This window comes from Mustela lutreola, chromosome X (assembly GCF_030435805.1).
Source record: "Mustela lutreola isolate mMusLut2 chromosome X, mMusLut2.pri, whole genome shotgun sequence".
NCBI lineage: Eukaryota > Metazoa > Chordata > Mammalia > Carnivora > Mustelidae > Mustela > Mustela lutreola.
The window spans coordinates 125,646,079-125,665,938 of record NC_081308.1 but is presented as its reverse complement, the minus strand read 5'-3'; the positions used below and the strand labels follow the sequence as shown (position 1 = coordinate 125,665,938).

Genomic DNA, 19,860 nt, shown 5'->3' with positions numbered 1-19,860 from the left:
TTGTAAACATGTTTCCCATTTCAAATGATAGTACTTGGAAAAGACAACACAATTGAATTGTTAGTTCAAAATCGTTGCATGTTTGGGGATGTCTGGGTGGCTCAGTCAGTTAAGCATCCAACTCTTGATTTCAGCTCAGGTCATGAGTTCGGGGTTGTGAGATCAAGCCCTGTGTCAGTCTCCACGCTGGGTGTCGAGCTTGCTGGGAATTTTCTCTCTCTCTCCCTCCCTGACCCTCCTCCCCACTTAAATGCTCTCTCTCTAAAAAATCTTTGCATGTTTGGCCACATCACATGTGCTCCCTAAGATAAATACAAGTAACATATTTAAGCAAGGTCAAAAGTAAACTTAATGAAATGAAAATGTGTACTGTTTGAAGAAATCATAGTATTTTTCACAAATTTCTAAATGTCTATGTTTTAAGGTTGCTTTTGCATTAAACTTTAAAAAAAGACACTAGCATTTCATATTATTCATTATAAGTTTTTATTTTTATCCAATAGGATTTCATATTACTCATAGGTTTTTACTTTTTAAATGTATACAAGTTTTATTCAAAGATACTGGATCCTTGGTACTTTTTTTTTTAAAAGGGAATAAAAACACTTATGTATAAAAGGAATCAGATGAAACAGCTTCGAAGTTACAAAAAAGCAATGTAAAAGGAAGAAAATGTAAATAAAGAAAAATAAAAATAACATAAAATTAAAATAAACATAAATCAAATAAACAAAATCAAATAAAATAAATAAAAAATAAAATAAACAAAAATATCAAAAATGAAAACTAAAATCAAAAGGAACATAAAATGAAAGAAAATTTTAAATGGTACTACTGTTTCAACAAAGTGGTTTTATCCCTTTAGAATCCTAGAACAAGCAATTCAGAATTTTAAATAAGATTATATGTATTTATTCTGATCCTAGCTCTGTTTCATTGCTATGATTTTACATGCTTCTGGTCATAATCATTTATTAACCTTTTAATGTGAACCAGCTTGTTATAAAGATACTGGCATCTATGTTTTTCTGCATAATAATTGGGATTAATCTGCTTCATCTTCTGATATTCTAGAGAGATTTTCTTATTAATATCTTGATATTCTTTTGAGTCTGGAGAAAGGTGCTTCCTCTTTGAATCTAGGTTAATAAATACTCTAGATAAAGTCAGCATCTTGGAATACAAGCCCTGATACTCATCATATTCTAGTCTAAACTCCTGCTCATACTGCTGACGCTGCTCGGAGGAAACTATTGGGGCGTAGTTAGCCAGAGAACCTGGGAGCCCGGATGCTACACTAGTCTTCCTGGAAGCAGTGCACACCTCTTTAACTTCTTGTTTGGAGTCTGGCTTTGCACCTTCACCTTGTCTTTCCCGATCTGTCTCCTGTCTCCCCATCATGTCAATGTCGTACTCTCGGTCCTTTGCTTTGCGTTCAGTAAATGTATATTCAGACTTCTTATCAGACATCAAGGGTTCTGTCTCCATAGGCTCTGGGTATGTCATTTGAATTGAGACAGAGGGTACTGTTTTCAAGGGAGGATGTTTAGCCCCCAGGCTCCCTGAGATGTTTGTATTTTCACTAAACCTGGCAATACGGGGACCTAGAGTCTCAGGTCCTTCTACGTTGCCCCAGTAATTGCTGCCAGAACGTGAAGGCTGAGGAGGCTGTGAACAGGGAGGGTGGGTTGTGGGCAGCGGAGGACGGATGGAAGAGGCAGTCGCCTCAAAACGTCCCGAGAGCCCAAAAGCAGATTTTGCACTGGTGTTCATCACACAGCCATTTGGTGTTGACTGTATTCCGGTTGAGAGGCGAGATATTCTAACTTTTCTCCTTGACAAATTAATAGCTGCATTAGAAAGTTGTTCCCGAGATATTGCATCTCTACCACAACCTACAGAAGATTCTGTGGAATTGGTACCCGCTGCATTCTGTAATGCATCTATTTTTCCGGAAAGCACCAACTCCAGTGACTGCCTCTCTACTTCGTTATACCCTGGCCAGTCTTTCTGGAGCTCCTTAAAGACGTAATCCTTTAAGGTATATGAGAAATTCTGAGTATTTAGATTGGCTACTTGGTGCAGAATTTCCCCAAGGGAGTTCTTGTCATTTTTGGTAATGCCGTCTTTCTGCAGTCGAATGAGTAGTTCAGGTTTTTTATAGTCCTTCAGCGCCAGCAAGTGAATCACCCTGTCCCTGTACGGCCTCAGGTGGACACTGCTACCAATTCTTGACTTTCGAATTGTGTATGCAGGGTTAATAGGAGCTGTTCTTTTTCTCTCGGGCACTGGATCTGGGCTGACTTGAGGTGCTCTCCGAACTGGCATTCTTTTCTCTAAAAACGGTTTTCGGATCGTTTTCCATTTGTTGCTCCTTCCTTCCTCTGCCTGGATCCTTCCTACTTGTGTCGTCTGGTGGGAGTCGGTTGCTTTACACATCATACTATCCTGCATCAAGCTCAGGCAATCAAACTGTGAGGGGCTGTAGCTTGAGACAGTTTTTTGGGTATCGTCTTCATGGTTGTCTTTATTCACATCCGACAACAAAAAGCTAAAGTCGTATATATCAGTGGGTGAATCATCTGGGGGGGTTTTGATAAGCTCTTGGAATTCTTGAAAATGAAGAGAAGCTTGAGGGCACCCTGTGTTCTCATGGTTGTTGTAAGAGTCAGTTGCCCAAATGGATGGTCCGGGAAGCTGCATAGGCAGCACAGTGACATTGTCCTGCCTGGGCTGTAAGCCATCTGCCTCCTTTACTGCCACCTCTCCTTCATTGTTTAACAGTTGCTCCAGTGCTCTAATGCCCTCAAAGTCTGCCGTATAGTCATATCTGTGAAGATCAAAGTTCAAATGGTAAAATACTTTAGAAAACAATAACTCCTTGGCAATAAAAAAAAATGTTACTGCTATCATTTCTAAAACTGTAATTCTAAAAGATTTTTCCCAACAGAACAAAGGCAAGAAGTACTTGGTTGAGATAGAACCTGGAGAGCTAAAGCTGGTTATAAAGATCTTATCACTTTCCAATGTTCTCCTATTCACCTCTTAGTCTGTCTTTAGGAGGAAGTCTTACCTTACTGGAAAGTAATTAGTCTCTGAGCTCAGTACATATAAGTCATCTCCTCCCAGTAAACCCAACATCAAGCCGAGGTACTTGGTGAGGGGACTAATGAGGCAGTAGAGGCTTATGGAAACTAGAGAAGAAGGCTTCCACACAGCATGATTAGAAGTAAGGCATCCTTGCATTTACTCTCACAAGCAAGTGGGGTGTTGAGTCCTTTCTGGACTGGATCTTGACCCATCAACCACAACTCTCATTTTGTATTTTGTATTCATTTCGTATTGGTAGTGTGTAAAAGCCAGATGCTCTCATAAAGCCTACATTCTTGCACATCCACCCACTCTTCTTTCATACTACAGCCACTCTAATTTAGGCCAAGAACTTCTTAGCCAATATTACATACTCTTCTTAACTTGATTTCTTGCCTCCAACCTTTTCTTGTTCTAGACCATATTCCAAATTATCAAAAATGATTCCAACCAACTTTGCTTTAAAACAATTGATGGTTCCCACCACTTAAAGAATAAAGCTAATGAAAAGGTACTCAACATCACTAATTGTCAGTAAATACAAATCAAAACCACAATAACCTAGAATGTTAGAAGGGTTATGATAAAAAATAGAAGAAATAAGAAGTGTCGGTAAGGGAAAAGGAATGCTTGTATACTGTTTATGAGAATGTAAGTTGGTGCAGCCACTGTGGAAAACAGTATGGAGATTCCTCAATCAGTTAAAAATAGAAATACCATTTTATCCAACAGTCTCACTTTGGAGTAAGTACAAAAGAAAGAGAGAGAGAGAGAGGAAGGAAGGAAGGAAGGAAGGAAGGGAGAAAGGAAGGAAGGAAGGAAGAGAAAGAAAACGAGATCTCAAAGAGTTATCTCTACTCCCATGTTCATTGCAGCACTATTTACAATAGTCAAGACATGGGAAAAAAGTGTCCACCAATGGATGAATGGATAAAGAAGATGTGATATGCTTATATTCTACCATGAAAAAGAAGGACATTCTACAGTTTGTGACAAGGATGGACCTAGAGGGCATTATGCTAAGTGAAATAAGTCCAAGAAAAATACCGTAACCCTATATTATCATCTATATGTTGAACTTGAAACAGAGAAACTCACAGAAATAGACTAGAATGGTAGTTACCAATGGCTGAGGAGGAAAAAGGGAGGTATTAGTCAAAGATATAAACTTCCAGTTATAAGATGAAAAAGTTCCTAGGGATATAATGTAAAGCGCAATGGTTATAGTCATAGTACTATATTTTATAGCTGAAAATTGCTAAGTGAGTAGATCTTAAATGTTGTCACCACCAAAAAGAAATGGTAATTTGATGATATGATGTAGGTATTAGCTAATGCTATGGCAGTAATTATTTTGCAATATATAAATGTATCAGATCAATATGCTGCATACCTTAAACTTACACAATATTATACATCAATTCTATTTCAATAAAGCCAGAAAAAGGAATAAAATTTTAAAACAGTTTGATGTGACATATGAGACCCTTCTTATTCTGGCCCCAACCTACCCTAAACTTTGTGCCATGTATCTGAATGCTACATTGATCTACAATTCCCTGAATATGACCCCAAACTTTCCCTATGGCAGCCTTTCACTTGATAGTCTTTCTACTCACTAATGTTTCTCCCCAGATCTTTGCTTGCACTCTTCCTTCATTCAGAGTCCTTGGACAACCATTCTAAAATACATGCTCTCTTTCTATGTTATCACCGGAAAATTATGTTACATAGATCTGTTTACTTAATGTAAGTCACCCTTTCCAGAATATGAGCTTAATGCAGGCTTGGATTTTATCTGTCATTTGCACTGCCATATCTCCATTGCCTAGAACAGTGCCTGGCACACACACTAAATACTCAGTACATATTATTTGAGCAAATGAATACATCAGTGTATTGATGTTTGTGGAAGAAGGAATAAGAGTACCTTTGCATTTCTCCCAGCAAAGCTATATTACTGTCACATCAAGAAGTTATATTAAGTCTGTTAATGTCCAAGGACTGTTCTGTTCTTTAAGATGTTTTTCATGATTCTATTAACTTTATGGTATATTTGTATTTTAAATCACTGCTGCAGAGAGAATGCAAAATACTTCTGCAGAAAACCAATGACCTGCTGAAGTACAGTCAGCAACATAGTGTTCTAATGTATGCACAAATGCTTGGTTTTATTCTTCCCGGAGACCTTGAGTAGACACAGGAAGAAATCATATATCTTTCAGTATGTTTAAGTCTGCAACCTCCGGGAGAATAAAATATTTCTAGGATAGTCCTGTGCCCAGTGGAAATAACAATAACAAAATATTCATTAACACAAGACTGGGAAGTGGGACACATTATGACAACAAGTACAAAATGGTATTGATAGACATGAAAGAAGACTTGAGAACATGAAGAATTCACGATTTCTGAAAAGAAAACTCCACACTGTAAGAATGCCGAGCATTTTTTCAATTACCAAATGCATTTAGTACAATTACAATAACAACTTGAGCAGAATTTTTTTCTTTAAATCTGTCAAAACTATTCTAAAATTCAACTGCAAAAAGGAGAGCAAGAACAGAGGGTTAACCCTACCTGATATTTATCACATCAAGACAGAATGAAGGGAGTCAGGAACTAGCAAAAGAAGAGATTGAAAGTCAATGAAAATGAAAAGATATCTGAGACACAGAGCCCAGGAATTAAACAGATGATTTTTTTAAAAAGATTTTATTTGAAAGAGAAAGAGATAGTGACAGAGAACACGAGTGAGTGGGGAGGAGAGGGAAAAGCAAGCCCCCTGTTGAGCAGGGAGCCTGGACACAGAGCTGGCAAGGACCATGGAGTCATGATATACCATATTATAGAATGAATTTCAAGTACACGGAAGAATTAAAATATGAAGCCATAAGACAACAAAAGGCTTGAAACTTGAGAGTAATGGCAACAATCACATAGAAAAATATAAGCATAATGTATTGCACACAAAATAATTATCACATAAAGAACACTCAAATTTTATCTCATCAAACCCCCAAATTGGTATCAAAATAAGCAAGGCTTGAAGAATCACATTTGATTTCTCTGTCTCGGGGTACACAGGATAATATCACAATTGTGACCTAATGCGCACTGCTGCAAAGATATTTGTTTGCATGGGCTTTAAGAAAAAGCTATTTCATCAAACTATTGAACACTATCCTAACTTTCTGATTAACACAATATTAATATCATGATAATAATATAATAAATTATATTCCAACAAAATTGAATATCTCTTCTAAATTGTCTAGCTTGCCATGTTGTACCATGAATAGGTGTTTATTTCGAAGGCACTATGTGACTGGATGAAAATAACAAATAAAATCACTACACAACTCATATATTTTGAAAGGTCATTGGACAATTGCTGTCCCATTTTGGCAAGCCACTCATAAATCTACCTGGCTCTCTAGCAAATGCTGATGCACTTAAATGACAAAACATGATTAATCCATCTCAAAGTAATATACAGTTGACTCTTGAACACAGGGGTTAGGACTGCCAACCCCCTACACAGTGAAAAATCCACATATAACTTCTGACTTCCTGAAAACTTAACTATGAAGAGCCTAGGGTTGACCAGAAGTCTTACCAATAACATACCAGTTGATTAGCACACATTTGTATATGTATTATATATTGTATTCTTACATAAAGTAAGCTATCAAAAAGAACACTTATTAAGCAAATCACAAGGAAGAAAAGGTATATTTACAGTCCTATACTGTATTGATCAAAACCAAATCCAAGTATAAGTGGATCCACACAGTTCAAAGCTGTGTTAAGGGTCAACCGTACTTACTTCTTATTACACATTATTAAGACTTCAAAACCTGCCTTTGACCACTGAGGTCACTCCACTTAAACTAATGAGCCCACCAACCCACACACTCTGGGCTACCCTGTGTGAAAGAGCAGGAGGCACAGGGAACCACTAGGCCTGTATCTCACTGAGACCCACTCTTTAGCCTGCTTGCCAGCTTTGTTGTAAAACATAGTAACCAGTTAAATCCAATTTGAGTCACTCTTGCCAGTTATCAAACCTCTTGAGGTCTGGCCTAATTTAGAACTGATTCTACCACTTCTCACCCATCCATTGTTTTGGGTCATCATCCAAAGCACAAGCTCCAAGGGAGCTCTACTCTCTTCTCTGTGTGCCCGCACACTGCTTAGAATTTCCTTTGCTCCGGCACATCCCTACCTACAAGAACTCTGACATCACAGTTACCAGTGTTCTTGAACATTCTCCATCTCTAAATTTAAAGTGAAATTCAACTTTCCCCAAGGATGATACTTTATCTAGAGCTCTGCAAAGGAAACCCACTTGTTTTCTCTGACTCTATATACCTCAGGGTTGATACATACATATATGCCAGGTGCACATATGCTCACATGTGTGCTAACGTTAATGGCTTTGACAGGCAACATTCCCCCTAAAATTTGAAAGCACAGACTTGATGTATTATGTTCATGGTTTTGGTCCATGCTTCAGTGTATCTATATGCTCTAATTAGAGATGAATCTTATTCTTCAGGTGACTATAATCTTGATTTTTGATTCAGTATTTTATAGCCTTATGGAATCATCTCTTCCATATTCTCAAATTGCTCCTCTCATAATTGTCACAGTAATCTGCAGTAGTGCTGTGGTATGTTTTTCTGAGGCTATAACTTAACAGAATATAAGTCCAGAAAGACAATTGGAAACGCTCTCATTAAACCAGCATGTAGACTATGATTAATTTAACACTTCCCTTGTGTAGAAACCTTTTTAAGGGAACATTCTGTTCCTACCTTCCTAACTCTCTGAAATCCCCTGGTACATAATGCTGAGGTCCTTGTTTCTACTAAAGTCATGTTGATTTTTTTTTCCTGTCTGGCTTAGTAGAGAGTGAGAAAAGCCCAATATCAATATCCCCCTTGGGGCCCCTGGGTGGCTCAGTCAGTTAAGTGTTTGCCTTCAGCTCAGGTCATGATCCCAGGGCCCTGGAGTAGAGCCCCAAGTCAGGCTCAGCAGGGAGCCTGCTTCTCCCTCTCCCTTGTGTTCTCTCTCTCTCACTCTCTTTCAAATAAGTAAATAGATAAAATCTTAAAAAAAGATCCTCCTAGAACCTGAGATTGTAGCCACTCTCTTTTATTTTGATTTATCTCCTCAACAATGGTAGTCATTTAACTTTTGATTTCCTTCCAAGTAGTTTTCTTCCTTTCCATTCAGAACAGAATATTATAAATATACATTTTTCAAATAGTATACACTTTTTTCAAAGAACTGATAATAGTTCTTAAAAAATCCTTGCTAAGTGAAATGCCATTAGGATTGAGCTTTTCACAGTCACATAATAATCCTAGTGAGGCCTGCCTAGCCCATTTTCAAATGGGATTTTGAGCAACTATAGGCACCCACTGTGTGCCAGTAAAGCCCAGGATGCAAAGGGCGCATTGAATACTTTCTGGATCAATGTAGTAACTCTGTGTTCTATCTTTTTGTTCCAATTTTTTATTTAAATTCCAGTTAGTTAACATAGAGTTTAATATTAATTTCAAGTATAGAATTTAGTGATTCATCACTCACATACAACACCCATAACTCATCACAAGTCCTCTCCCAATCCCCATCACCCATTTCACCCATCACCTCACCCACCTCCCCTCCAGTAACCTTCAGTTTGTTCTCTATAATTAAGAGTCTGTTTTAGGGTTTGCACCTCACTTTCTTTTATCCCCTACATTCATCTGTTTTGTTTCTTAAATTCTGCATATGATGGAATCAGATGGTATTTGTTTTTCCCTGACTGATTTATTTCACTTAACATAATACTCTCTAGCTTTATCCATGTCATTGTAAAATGGCAAGATTTCATTCCTTTTTATGGCTGAGTCGTATTCCATTGTATTTCTATACCACTTCCTGTTTATCCACTCACCAGTCAATGGACATTTGGGCTCTTTCCATGATTTGGCTATTGTTGACAATGCTGCTACAAACATCAGGGTGCATGGATCATTTCAAATCACTGCTTTTGTATCATTTGGGTACAAAATACCTAGTAGCAACTGCTAGATCATAGGTAGTTCTATTTTTAACTTTTTGAGGAACTTCCAAACTATTTTCCAAAGTGCCTACAAGAGATTGCATTCCCACCAACAGAGCAAGAGAGTTCTCTCTTCTTTGTATCCTTGCCAACACCTGTTGTTTATTGTGTTGTTAATTTTAGACGTTCTGACAGGTGTGAGGTGTTCTCTCATCATGGTTTCAACTTGTATTTCCCTGATGATGAGTGATGGTGAGCATCTTTTCATGGGTCTGTGGGCCATCTGAATGGCTTTTTAGAGAAAAAAATGTCTATTCCTGTCTTCTACCCATTTCTTTTCTATATAGAGTGTCATGTCACCTGCAAATAGTGAATGTTTGGCTTCTTGCTTGCCAATTTGGATGCCTTTTATTTGTTTTTGTTGTCTGATTCCTGTGGCCAAGACTTCCAGCATTGTGTTAAATAGTATAGTGAGAGTGGACATCCTTGTTTTGTTCCTGACCCTAGGGAAAGACTCTCAGTTTTTCTCCACTGAGGATGGTATTAGCTGTGGATTCTTCACATATGGCCTTTGTGATGTTGATTTAGGTTCCATCTATCTCTACTTTGTTGAGGGTCTTTATCATGAATCGTTGTTGCACTTTGTCAAATGCTTTTTCTGCATCTATTGAAAGGATCAATGGACCTCTAGAACTTTAGACTCCACATTCTCTTATTTATAGAAACCTGGCATTTGCAACCCTCTCCTTCCCCCCTTGCCAATGGTTTTGGGGAATAGTTTTCTTTCGTAGTCCCCTGCAGAAAGTTTAATTCTTGTTTGTTTGTTTTTTCCTTTTTTTCTGTCCTTTCTCTCTCTTTCTCCTCCTTCTTCTCTCTCACTACTCCCTCTGCGATGAGGGTTCCCTCCCCCGGGCAGCACCCAAGGCTCTCTTCTCTCCGCAGTTCCTCTCTTCCACAGTTTGCTTTTCCAGTTTGTAGACATGCAGCTTTGTTCTCTAAGACTTCGGATTGATTTCCTGGGTGTTCAGAATGATTTGATATTTATCTAGCTTTGTTTGAGGGAGGAGGCAAGCTTAGGGTCACCTTATTCCTTTGCCATCTTACCTTTCTCCAGCTAAAAATCTGTTAAACAGTGAGATTCAGAGAGCTTCTGGGTTGGCGAACAGGACATTAAGGTGCTGGGAGGGCCTGGAAGCTTTTCACCCTTCCCAGCCGTCTCCCTTGCCCTATGCATTTGGCTATTACTAAGTTACATCCTTCTGTAATAAATTAGTTACCATAAGTGTTCTGAGTTCTTTGAGCCATTCTAGCAAATCTCTGAAACGGAAGCAGTGGATTTAGGAACTCCCAAATTTGTAGTTGTCCGGGCAGAAGTTTAGGTAGCCTGGGTACCCCAGTTGCAGCTGGCCTCGGAAGTGGGGGTAGTCTGAGGACGGTGGGCCCTGTAACTCGTGGGATCTGATGCAGACCCCTTAGTGTCAGAATTGAATTGGGGTGTTGGACACCCAGATAATAAGAACTGTCCAGGTCTCATACTGTATGACTCCACTTATGTAAACTTCTCAAGTGATAAAATGTAGGCAGGGGTACATTAGTTGTTAGCAAGGTTTAGGGATGGTGCGGGTCAGGGGGGTATTTGTGGCTATAAAGCTATAGCATGGAGGAGATTTTTGTGATTGAACGATTCTGTATCTTGATTGTCAGGGTGGATTTTACACAAACTTGCATGTGACAAGATGGCAAAGTCTTATACTCACACTTTATACAAATGATAATTTTTCTGGCTTTGATATTGTGCTGTAATTATATAAGATTTAACAGTGGAGGAAGACTATTAAGGCTGTGGTTGCATGGGACCTCCCTGCACTACTGTACTATTTTTGCCATTTCTTGTGAATCTGCAGTTATTTGAAAATTAAAAGTTGATGTATCATATGCTGGCTAATGACATAAAAAAAAAACCCTCTAGATACTTATAAGAGTAAAAAAACAGTAAAAAGTTGAAAAAAAGTCCTCATAATCACCATGGACGCCTCCATCATTCTCTCCACCACTAAAATCGAATTACTGTCGTACTTTCATCATTATTTATCTGTTTTTCTCCATCCCCACTCCCACTGCCTCAGTACAAGCTCCCAGAATTTCTTTCCTTACTCATTACCATACCTTTCCAGCTGGGCTCTAGGCTTCCGTTCAGGCCATCTCCGAGCCAATTCCCATTCAGGTGAAGTGGAATTTCAAAAAGATGTATATTATCATAGCAAACTTCCTCATAAACCTTGTAAGATTCCCCATTGCCTACAGAATCAAGTGTCAGTTCCTCAGCAGGGCACTTCGTGGAGCTTCCTCTGAAGCCTCATTTCTAATGCTGCTTTGTTACTACCACAGGAGGCTAATTGCCCTTGCCTAATCTTAGCCCATATGTTTGCTTGGGCTGTCTCCTTTACCTACATAGCCCTTCCTTTATGCTCACAGGCAAGCTGAAAATCCGCCCAGACTTCAGCTTCTGGCTCAAATGTGCTATTCCCCCAAATGCTTTTCTTAGTTACTCTAATTTTAAATTTATTTACAAATGCGCATGAGTTTCTTCATTCAGTATAGGAAACTGAGTATATGCGAGTCACCGTGCTGAATTTTAGGAATAATAAACACATATGTTCCTCGACTCCAAGTAACTTGTATTTTTATTTAGAAGTATTTGCGCTCTGTATTGACAGTCTGCCCCAGTTGATAAAGGATATTTAAGCAGCTAAAATAAATGTCTTTACCTTAAAAATATCAAGATATTCCAGTTAGGATAAAGGGACTATTTGATTAGAATAGTAACAGGAGTACAATTAACATGTAAAGTAAATTGACTTCGGAACTCTGGTCATAAGGTAATAAAAGGTGTCTTACAAATTTGATGTCTTTTACTATCATTTTAGTTGGAGGTGCTTGAGACCATATACTAGCATATAAATTATAATGCAATCTGGTAAATGTTCTAAAAATGTTATATACCAGGAAATAAGCTGGAGGGGCTGAGGTACGGCTTAAGAAAATCAGAATGTGCTTCTGGTCATAGGTGGTTGAATTGTAGCTTGTAAAAGGTAGGGACGGGCAGACACTTTAAAAGCAGAGGGAACAGCGTGCGGAATGGCACGGGTGTAAAAAAAAGCGGACTAAGACAGATTTTCGTATAGTGTGATTAGAGGGCACATCTAGGTAAAGAGAGTTGTCTGGTTGGAGCTAAAACAAGACAGTTTTATTTCTGACTGTTACCCCCTCGTATACTAGGTAAGGAGTTTTTCTCCTGTCCTCAGGTGGCATTCTATAAAGGTGTGTTTTAACTCCGTGACAACATTCATAACACACTCTTGTATTACACTGAGTCAAGTCCAGTTTTTTTTTTTTTTTTCTCTTTTTACAAGACTGTGGGCTCTTCAGAGGCAATCAGTGTTTGTCCTTGATCTTTGTATACCCAATGATCAAAAACTCTTTTTTCGACTATGGAGAGTCTGTGTTTTTTGACTGGCTGAAGCAGAGAGATCTCTGGTCAGCTAGAATGAGAAGATTCCATGATTTTCCTCCCCTTTGTTGATAAGCATTTTGTTTTACCACCTGCAATTGAGGAATGCCATCTGCCAGGGTTTGTGATGGGAGACGGTGCTAAGATAATAAGCAACCTCAACTGTGCTACTGCCAGCTCCCCGCTCCGCTGTGTCACCGACTAGCATGGTCGTTGCTATGGCAGAGAAAGGTTTCCTGCTGCAGAGCTTGGATTTGAAACTATTTTTACAGATGACTCAGAAACCGAAATTAAATATTTATAACCATTCATTGTACTGCAGAACTAAAATGGTCCATATAGACCACCTAGTGTAACCACCCAGTATTTTAGAATTCAAAACAGTCTAAAAGAGGTTAAAAAAAAAAAATCACCTACGTTCTTGCATTTAGAGATTCAGAGTGACGACCAAAACCCAGGATGCCCAATACTCGGTCCGTAGCTTACTTCTAACCCAAAACTTGATGCTTCCTCCACTTTGGGGGCAAGAAAGCATTGCCATGTATCATGTCCCACTGTGAATATTTCTTTCACCAGTGGATTAAGGTACCAAAGAATACAGTCTTTTTTAATTGGTTGAATGACAGTCAACATGGTATTTTACAGCCTTCACCCTTGATGTTACCAAACTAAATGAAAAGTATCTACAAATAGGGATTTATATCACTTCAGGAAGATATATAATCAAACTTCTAGGAGGTCTTGGAGGATGGTACTAGGGATCTTTGACTTGGGGAGCAAAGAACTATATAGAATTTATCACCTCAGTATTTCTTCAGCAATAACTGTGGGCCAGGAGTGATGTTAGTTTGAAACAACATAATGGTATACAGAGAAGAGTGGTTGCAGGAAGGTAAAAGTTAATTTCGGACAGAAAGGGCTTGATACTCAGAGAACTGGGTAACAAGAAAATGGAAGATACCCCGCTGATGCGATTGTCAAAATATCACTTATACCTGCTCCCTGGGCTGCAGTTCCATAACCATCACACTCGATGGGAGACCTTAGCACTTTCTCACGGGTGCGATGAAGTGCTTTTATTGTTTTCTTCTATTGTCCTTCTTATGCTCTGTGATGGAACATTGTGCAACTAACATCTGAATTTACCTGGATGGGTCACGGGCATGAATATTGCTCTTTTTCGTTTCTTTCCCAATTGAGGCTCAGACTGTGTTCATACATTATGGAAGTAGGAAAGATTTTATTACTCCGAGTTGCACCAAACAACTGTCCTTCTATGCCAAGTGAGGGCTCAGGACAGCTGTTTTCTCAGAGCCTTTTAAGATCTAATAGTCTGTGAGTTGCTAGCTCTCTTACTCTTTCTGGTGACTCAAGTGATATTAAATTCGAGTTCCCTCAAAATTCAAGTAAAATAAATCTCTTGATGAGAGAAGGATGATTTCAGTCTTACTAACATGTGGACATGTTAGGGTACATAGCAGAGGGGAATTAAGTTAGCTGGGGGAGTTGAGTTTGCCGAATACACATTTCTCTCAGCGGTCCTCAGCGGCATTCTTTATTAGTGTCTTTGAACGAATCTAAAGATTTAGTCTCTTGAGCTGTCCTAAGGACTAGGATCTTGGTGAGGGCTCAGAGATGAGGAACCTGACAGACGATTAGCTAGAACATTTTCTTTAGTGTCCAGGTTACCTCTTTTTGATAATAGCTACCTATTTAGTAAGCACTAGTGCAATCAAAATTTCTCTTATCTGTGGACCATTCTTAATTGGGCTTCCTGCTGAGGACAGGAACATTAGTTGCTTCCACAGCATTTTAAAATCACGAACTATCCACAAAAGTCCATCTGCTATTAGAGTGTACACTTACCTTCTTACCTCTAGCTATGGAAACTAGTTGCGTTGAGCACTAATGGTCTATATGGACCATTTTAGTCCTGCCACCTAGGAAGATTTTGTGGACGGGAAATGGGAAATGGCATTTGGTGTGCATGCTACAGTAAAGCAGGGAGTGATTACTGTGATTATGAATCGAAAGTTCCATACAAGTCTACAGCCCTGCCCAAAGGGTTTTCTGACTACAGGGATGGGAGTGTTATAAGGACTCGTACAGAGTTTGATGAGCCCTTTTTCTAACATTTTTCTAACTATTCTGTACTTCTGTAGCTTATGGAGTATGAGCGTTATTGTGTGAGTTGGGTAGAGGTTTAGATAGGTCAGTCTGAACTTTCCTAGGTTAAGTCCCAATAATGCTCCCTATATCAGATTCTTTCACCCATAAAAAAGTCTGGTGCCTTTTTAAAATCTTCTCTTTGGGTTTGATTTAGACATAAGGGTAGCAGTAATCACTTGTCTAAATTAGCAATAATCTTATCTTGAATAAAGGAGTCCTGAAAGAGTTTGAGGAAGAAGCATCAGGTCCTTTTACTGGGCAATTCCCTTTGCATAATAAATCCTTTCCCATCAAGTTAGGCAATGTGTATCACAGAGAAGAAAATAGTGTTACTTGGTTAAAGGTCTGGGGGTGATTATTATGGGCTAGAACATGGGGAATGTGTGAATTATTAGCGATATCTACTATCTGAGAATTTGTTGATTCAGAGGGAGATGTTTAACAGTGGTAGACTTAAAGGTCATGTTACAGTGCTCGTATCAAAAAAATTACTCAGATTGTCCTTAGGTGTTCTGAGAAATTTCTTCTTATGGGTTTAAGACTAAGAACAGGAAAGCCGGTGCTTTAGTTCCCTTTGGAATACCTTTGTTGATAACTCACATTATAGTTTTTCTTTTGTTTTCTTACGTAACAAAGGATAATTTTTCCCCCCAATATCTTTTGAGTTGAGAATTTGTACAAGGGTCTGTTTTGAGAGACTTCCTCTTCCATTGTGTAATGACTGGGGTGGAAACATAATTTTGTTTTCTTCTTTAAGGCCATCAGTTTATTTTGAGGCTTATTTTATCTATATTCTAAGATTTCAAAATGTTCAGAGAGGTGGTGGAAGTGTGTGAACAGGTCGCTTTCCCATGCTAAAATTTGCTTCCTTCTAATTTCTTTCCAACTTCTGGCTTAAGACACTTCACCAAAAAATGAAGTGAGAGATGAGAACATGTATGCTCAAGAGTTTATTCTGAATGCTGTAAAGGTGTTAAGATGCTGACCTTTGAAGTCTCCAACGGACTCATTCTTTTTTTCTTACAAGACTGAATCAAAGTCCACTCTATTTTCATAAGAAAGACTGGGGATGGTCTCCAAAAGCCATAGTCGAATATTTAAAGTTTTAAAACACTTCTCTGGGAATGGATCAAGCTAAGGACTTGAATGGTTGATGTCACATTTAAGATTAGATGATCACTGCAGACCCTTCTCGTACACTTTGTATAAAGCAATGCTGGACCTTACCTCAGAGCTGCAAAAATGAATGGTTTATGTATACTTGTAATAAACTGGTTTAAACTTTCTCTATAAGAAGAAACCTAAGACCACTTATCTAAAAAAAAAAAAAAAAAAAGATAAAGTCTTACTTTCTAATTTGTTTCCTCATCAGCTCCTTCCAAAGCAAGATCTGAAAGCTCTGAATGACACTTTTCTCATAATGAGTCCTCTCAGGACATTGTGTAGCCTGTGAAAAGTACAAAGGAGAAGATGACATTTTCACGTTAAAAGCTTTATTTTCAGTATAACCCTCTCTAATTGAATGTTTTTCTCTTCTTGTTCTATTAAGACAAAATAGAAATCAGCACAACTATTCAGCCTCCAGGATTTTAACATGTAATGTTTTTTTATGAAAAGTATTTTGTGTAAGGTTGCATATGAAGTGTGTATATACTTCAAGTTCAAGTCTTTACGTTCTAAAAAAAAGTTAATAACATGAAAATTAATAATATCCTTAGTTATAGCCCTAATAAGATGAGTACTGGCATCCGTGTTAAAAAACAAAATTCAGTTAAATAAATCTGAAGATCTAATTGGCCTTATTAAGTGATTCATGAACCAGATAGCATCCCATCCAGCAAGTAGAGAGAGAGTCCCAGGAGCTGTACAAAATGGAAGGTTGTTATAGCAGGAGGGAGGGGCAAGGAAATGATTAGCAAAACAAAAGAAAGGATTGTTTCATCTTCCTTTGGGAGAAGAGAAAGGCAGGTTTGTTTTGTTTTTGTTTTTGTTTTTTAATCACACAGAAGACCTCATTAGTGCTAATCAGGAAATGTTAGATTAACTCTTAAAAAGTCACATTCTTGGGAGAGGTTGAAGCTGATGAAATTATGGTTTGCTCTTGTGGCAATGACTCCATTTTGGGCTTTAAAACAGTGTAAAGTGCCATTTATACGTTTCCTTAAGTCTTCTCTGTATTATGCGAACCAACCCCCAAAGTAATGGAACCACTTTTAAAAAGGAAGAAAGAGAAGTGAAGGGAAACAGAATATGCCTCCCCCAAATAGGCCTTTTTGTTTTAAGGATTATTGTTTTTTTAATTATTTATTTCTTTTCATCGTAACTGTATTCATTATTTTTGCACCACACCCAGTGCTCCATGCAATCCGTGCCCTCTCTAATACCCACCACCTGGTACCCCAACCTCCCACCCCCCGCCCCTTCAAAACCCTCAGATTGTTTTTCAGAGTCCATAGTCTCTCATGGTTCACCTCCCCTAACAATTTCCCTCAACTCCCTTCTCCTAACTCCCCAGGTCCTCCATGCTATTTGCTATGCTCCACAAATAAGTGAAACCATATGATAATTGACTCTCTCTGCTTGACTTATTTCACTCAGCATAATCTCTTCCAGTCCTGTCCATGTTGCTACATTAAGGACTATTTTTGAACTAATTTTAGAAACAGCAGACACAGAAAAAGCTCTGAAAACCCAATAGAAGTTACCCTTATTATAAGGGACATTTACAAGAGAATCGTCCATTTGTAAGGATGTCTTCTCTCTACCAGGAAGAAGCTAACTTTAAATCTGTAGAAATTTATCAGTGGAGAAGGCCCCTAACTTAAATCTGCATAATAACCTTACCCTTGTTTACCAGGTTTTTCCTGATAAACTCCCATGACTGGCTCTCCTACCCCCAATATTTTCTTCTGTCTTTAGCTGGAGATTGTATTTTAGTTGGTGGCTTAGGCCATTTCAGGGAGTTACTCAGTTTCCCTGGGTCTCTCCCATGGATAAAGGAGGGATCTGTGTTATTAAGCTTCTGTTTGTTTTACTCCTGTTAATCTGTCTTTTATTATGCGCAGGGGGTCTTAGCCAAGAACCTGAAAGGGTAAAGGGAAAACTGTTTTTCCTCCCCTATAAAAGGAAGGAAGGAATGAAAAAAGGAAAAAAAAGTTTGGCATTGCATACTTATTTTGGCAAATCACATACAGAACTATATAATGAAACTGAATGGAATAAATTTCAAAATCTTGAATTGGTATTATTAATGAGCAAAATTGTGCAGTGAACAATTATCAGGTTATTCCCTTCATTGGTCTTTATGTCATTCATATTATTGAATAAATTGTTAACCCATTAATTGATTATTAAAATTATCAAGTGGTTTTACCAGCACTAATTAAACACTGTTGTATAAAACATGTCTATCCAGAGAAGTAATACTCTCTATATATTATCAAATAATCCAGCTAGAGTATTTTAAGTATTAAATTATATGTCAAACATTCAAAATGAATTTAAAACTAAAAGTAAAGCATATTTTCTAGGGCGCCTTGGTGGCTCAATTGATTAAGCCTCTGCCTTCAGTTTAGGTCATGATCCCAGGGTCCTGGAATTGAGCCCCGCGTTGGGCACCCTGCTACGTGGGGAGCTTGCTTCTCCCTCTCCCTCTGCCTGTTGCTCCCCCTGCTTAGGCTCTCATTCTCACTCTCTGTCAAATAAGTAAATAAAATCTTTTTTTTTTTTTAAAGTGAAGCATGTTTTCCAAGCAATGAACTTCAATTTCTTATTTTGCAAATATCTTATTTTTGGAACTGCAGCAGTTTCAGAGTTTTTGTTTCCATTACTTGTCTTTTATCTCTTTCTACCACATGAATAAATTGTTTTTCAACTAGAAAATACAATTTAAAAAATTCTTTTAAGAATTTGGTATAGAAATTGATTGATATGGCATATTAGTTTTACTATGAAGTAACCTGGCCTGTCATACCTTAAAAAAATGCAAAGAATGGCAGAAAATTTTCACAAATCTTATATCTGATATGGAACTTGAATCTAGGCAATATAAAACACTCTATAACTCAATAAAGAAAAGAAAACCAACCTAATTTAAATATAGGCAAAGAATCTGAATACACATTTTCCAAAGAAAATACACAAATGTCCAATAAGCACAAGAAAAGATGTCCAGCATCATTGGTCATCAGGAAAATGTGAGTGAAAATCATAATGAGATATTACTTCACATTCATTAGGCTTGCTATAATAAAAATGACAGATAAGAAACGTGAAGATGTGGAAAAATTAGAATACTCATACAGTGAGAATGTAAAATTGTGTAGCTTCTGTGGATAGCAATTTGGTGGTTCCTCAGAAAGTTAAAAATGGAGTTACTAGATGACCTAGCAATTTTAGTTTTATGTATATTCCCACAAGAAATGAAGACCTGTTTACATAAAAACTTGTACATACATGTTGATAGCAGCATTATTTATAATAACAAAAAGTAGAAATAATGCAAATATCATGTGTTCAATGAACAAATAAAATGTAGCCTATCTATATGATGTAATATTTTTCATCCATAAAAAGGAAAAAGTACTGATAAATGCTACACCATTAATAAACCTTAAAAACATGCTAAGTAAAAGAAGCACAAAATACCACGGGTTGTATGATTTCATTTTTGTGAAATATTCAAAATGGCAAAATATATTATTGGTTGCCTAGTGTTTTCTAGTTTGGGGAGAAATAGGCATTGATATTAATGGGCCTGGAGTTTTTCTTTAGTGATGAGAATGTTCTAAAATTGATTGTGGTGTTAGATGTTTCACTCTGTGGATATACTAAAGACAATTGAATTGTATCCTTGAAAAGAGTGATTTGTACGGTATGTAAATTGTTTCTCAATGAAGTTTTTTTTCTAAATTGCATTTGTATTGTGATATAAAAAAATGACTCCTGAAAGATATCCATGCTCCAGTCCCTGGGTTCTTGGATCATATCCCGTTACACAGCAAAAATGACTGTGCTGATGTAATTAAGCTAA

At 37.8% G+C, this 19,860-nt stretch overlaps 1 protein-coding gene across 1 annotated transcript; it reads right to left on the bottom strand.

Annotated features, from left to right (window-relative positions):
- Positions 1 to 816: 816 nt before the first annotated feature.
- Positions 817 to 7,297, bottom strand: LOC131821820 (RNA polymerase II elongation factor ELL2-like). Its single transcript, XM_059158150.1, has 2 exons — positions 7,207 to 7,297; positions 817 to 2,830 (listed from the first exon to the last, which is right to left on the bottom strand). Exons 1-2 carry the CDS (start codon positions 7,212 to 7,214, stop codon positions 940 to 942), a joined length of 1,899 nt encoding a protein of 632 aa, XP_059014133.1. The 5' UTR covers positions 7,215 to 7,297; the 3' UTR covers positions 817 to 939.
- Between the last annotated feature and the right edge of the window lie 12,563 nt (positions 7,298 to 19,860).